At 39.2% G+C, this 3536-nt stretch overlaps 1 protein-coding gene across 1 annotated transcript; it reads left to right on the top strand.

The window, feature by feature from the left end:
- On the top strand, positions 1 to 3327 carry leprot (leptin receptor overlapping transcript). Its single transcript, XM_083991271.1, has 4 exons — positions 1 to 133; positions 479 to 554; positions 1187 to 1373; positions 1987 to 3327. The coding sequence occupies exons 1-4, from the start codon at positions 118 to 120 to the stop codon at positions 2101 to 2103; spliced, it is 396 nt and encodes a 131-aa protein (XP_083847397.1). The 5' UTR covers positions 1 to 117; the 3' UTR covers positions 2104 to 3327.
- Positions 3328 to 3536: the final 209 nt, after the last annotated feature.

Below are 3536 nucleotides of genomic sequence, written 5' to 3'. Positions count from 1 at the left end.
GAAGGAGCCGATGGAGGAAGCAGGAAGTGGCTACAGCAAGAAGCAGAGGCTGAGCACATAAACAACAGCAGAGGAGCAGAACAAAAGTCAAACAGAAAGTCTCACACATTTATCGTAATGGCCGGCATTAAAGGTATTTTTTTTAGTCGACGGTCACGGAGTTACGTTTAAGAAGCAGACGGCTTCGTTTGGCGACGGCGCTTCAGAAACTTAACTTAGTTTAAACATGTTTAAAAACCTGAGCTGAATCATCTCGAAAGCTATCGTTACAACGCTGTTCGCGGAAATTAAGATGGCTCACAAGCTAACTCATGACATTAGCTGGTATTAAAGTTTAAGTTATTGCTGTTTTTTCCACAGTGGATTTTCAACTTCATAGCAAGAGCTACAAGTCTGCTTCGTTTCTCAAACGTGGATAAAAACCTTTCTGCTAGTGTAACGTGATATAATGTAACGTAACTGGTTTTTCTGCTCTCAGCGCTGGTTGGTCTGTCCTTCAGTGGTGCCATTGGACTGACGTTTCTCCTGCTGGGCTGTGCACTGGAACAGTATGGGTAGGTCCTTTGCTATAACAAAGCATGTATGTATTTGTGTGGCACATTGAACATCCATTGAAGAGTCTTAAAGGGACAGTCCGTCTATCCCTGCCTTCGATATGAGGTAATTAGAGAGAAGAGACTGTAATGAAACAGCCTCCAGCAGTTTAGCGTTACAGTTAATGGACTTTTAAAAGGCAGATTAAAAAGGAATGGTCACAACCGAAGCAGTCTGAGGTCTACAAATGTTGACCCCTGTTATGAGCCAGAAATGCTAAATCCTACAATTTCCATAATGCAACTCAATAGCGTCTTTCTTCCCCTGCCCTGCCCACTTCTTTCTAACCCTGCGCTCCCTATTTGACATGCAGGCTTTCTGTTAAAAGCTTTAAACCTTAAGACCAAGATGAGCTGTAACTCTGACATCATCAGGATTATTTTTTTCAGATTTTGCTCCGCAGTCACTGAAGACATATTATAAACTATATAGTACTTATTGTGATGTAAATTGTTGTTTCAATCATTTGATTCTGCTGTATGTACTTAGTTGTTTTGGTATAATACATTTTGACTTTGGTTATTTTCATCATAGAAGCTGCAACCCCACGCTGTTATTTGTCATAACATGTGACCTTTCTCTTTAAATGTAGGGTATACTGGCCATTGTTTGTTCTGATTTTCTACATATTGAGCCCCATCCCAACCTTCATATCCAGACGTGTCAGTGATGACACCGACTCCTCCAGCAACGCATGCAGAGAGCTGGCCTATTTCTTAACAACTGGCATTGTCGTATCAGCTTTTGGGCTTCCTGTTGTCTTAGCCCGCAAAAACACAGTAAGTCCTATCCTCATGTGTTGAAATTTTTCATTTCATTTTTCATTTATTGTTTATTTGACGAGGACAATGCACATTAATGAGTAATTGGTGACGCACACATGATGTCATGTAAATATGCCGGATTTAGCTCAAAGATAATTTCCATCCGTAGTCCTCACATTTAACGACGGAAAGACATACCATAAAAAACAGATAACAATAGGAAGCTACCTGTGGATATATAAGAAAAACAGAATATTAGCAGTAGTTACAACAATAAGAAAACAGATAACAACCTGCATAAATATAAGAGAGGACAGAGTACTAGCAACAGTTATAGCAGAAAGAATGAACAATGCCATGCAGCGCTGCATGGCATTGTTATCTGCAAGAGAAAACAGAATATTAGTAGCAGTTACACAATAAATGACAATAAAGAATATGACACAGTAAGAAATAAGAAAAGGATATAGTAAGAAATAAGGGCTACAATAGTACTGAATTAAATATTTTTGGCTGTTGTCTGTGTGTTTGTGTCAAGACACATCTTTGCTATCTGTACCAGTTTGTGAAAGGAAATAACTGACGGAAATCTTGTGGTCGCCTCAGTTAAGATATTTCTCCCTCACAGATCCAATGGGGTGCCTGTGGTCTGGTGATGACAGGAAATGCTGTCATCTTCCTCACCATCCTTGGCTTTTTCATCGTGTTTGGAGGTGGCGATGACTTCAGCTGGGAGCAGTGGTAGACGTCCTCTGGACAGCGGACAAACGGACAGAAGCATGGATGGATAGATAAGTAGGTGGCTAACTGAAAGGATAAACTGCAGACTAAGGAAAACATGTGCCCTACACTCCATCGGGATGATGATCAGGCTCAATAATGTCAAATTTACTGGGCATGTAGTCAGGCCGATGTTAATATATTAGTGGGTTGTAGATACAACACTATGTGCCCTATCCATGTGCCTTATGTCTGGGACCAGGGAAGTATCGGTGCCTGTACCCTGCTTATGCTTTAACACCATCACTATCTACTTTAACTTGTGAATTTTAGCTCACCTTGCCTTTGCTTCAACTCCCACTTCGCCTCATTCATTGCAGCTATCTGCTATTTCGTTATGCTTCAGTTAATCAATATCATAAAGGGATCTTAGGGAGCTGTTATATTTTAATGCACACCAACAAAGCTGTTCAAAGGGGGAAGCTGGCAATACTGAATTAAGGCTTGTTTATAATGAGCAGTGTTCACAGTATAAAGGCAGGGCAATTTATCTTAATCCATGCTATCTGACAACTAGTTGTAGGACACCTAATCAGGTAAAAAAAAATATATATCTATATATTTGTATGGAGATGTTTGTTTTTGTTTTCAAAACTTTGAAGCCTTTCTTTTTTTGGTGCAATTGTTTACATTCTCACCAAAGATCATTGTAGACTGCAAAAACGGAGCATACTCACCACTGAACTGTACGCTTTTGACCTGTACTATGCAGCAGCATGATGCTCAAAAGTTAGCAGAAGCATTTCAGAAAGCGCTGGTTAGTATGTGTCGTACGTTATTGTGTGAGCCATACCCACATTTTATACTCCTGCAGATGACAAAGAAATTCATAATATTGACAAAAAAAGTCATATTATCAGTTTGTGAATTATATTTTTACATGTTGAATGGTAAATACTGTACATGCATGTATTTGGGCCATGTGTGCTACTTCCTAATGGAGAGGACTAAACCTGCAACCTCAGTCACAAGTGCCTGTGCAAACTGTTAGTGGAAAAGTCTCTGTGTTTGAGATGAGAGTCAGTTTTAATGTTTCATCATCAGGGGCCATTGAAATCTGTAACTGTAAGTCAATATGACATCCTCATGTTCTGTTTCATCATTGTCAGTAACTGGCTATTAATGAGGTTCTTCTTTTTGTGTACATAGCCCCATTACAGAGACTATCAAAAATATGTTTTGGAAATTCTATTCAGTGTCTTGTATCATTTTTATTGCCTTAATATCTGATACACAAGTGCTCACAACTGACATATTCAATGGGAAAAAGGTTTGTTTTATCTTTCTTGTCTCCTATACACACAACCTGAAAACACTAACAAGTGCTGAAGAGCTCTGAAGGGTTATTTTATAACCTCCTGACTGCATTTGTTTGTCTAACATTGATTAAATCTCTCT

This window comes from Trachurus trachurus, assembly GCF_905171665.1.
Source record: "Trachurus trachurus genome assembly, chromosome: 17".
NCBI classification, from domain to species: Eukaryota; Metazoa; Chordata; class Actinopteri; order Carangiformes; family Carangidae; genus Trachurus; species Trachurus trachurus.
Note: the sequence above shows the minus strand (reverse complement) of the source record. Positions and strands in the feature narration are given on the sequence as shown.

What these genes read in the sequence shown, in the direction of transcription:
- leprot (XM_083991271.1), top strand. An exon ending in TGTGCACTGGAACAGTATGG is followed by an intron (nt 555 to 1,186) that starts GTAGGTCCTTTG and finishes CTTTAAATGTAG; the next exon opens with GGTATACTGGCCATTGTTTG. An exon ending in TCTTAGCCCGCAAAAACACA is followed by an intron (nt 1,374 to 1,986) that starts GTAAGTCCTATC and finishes TCTCCCTCACAG; the next exon opens with ATCCAATGGGGTGCCTGTGG.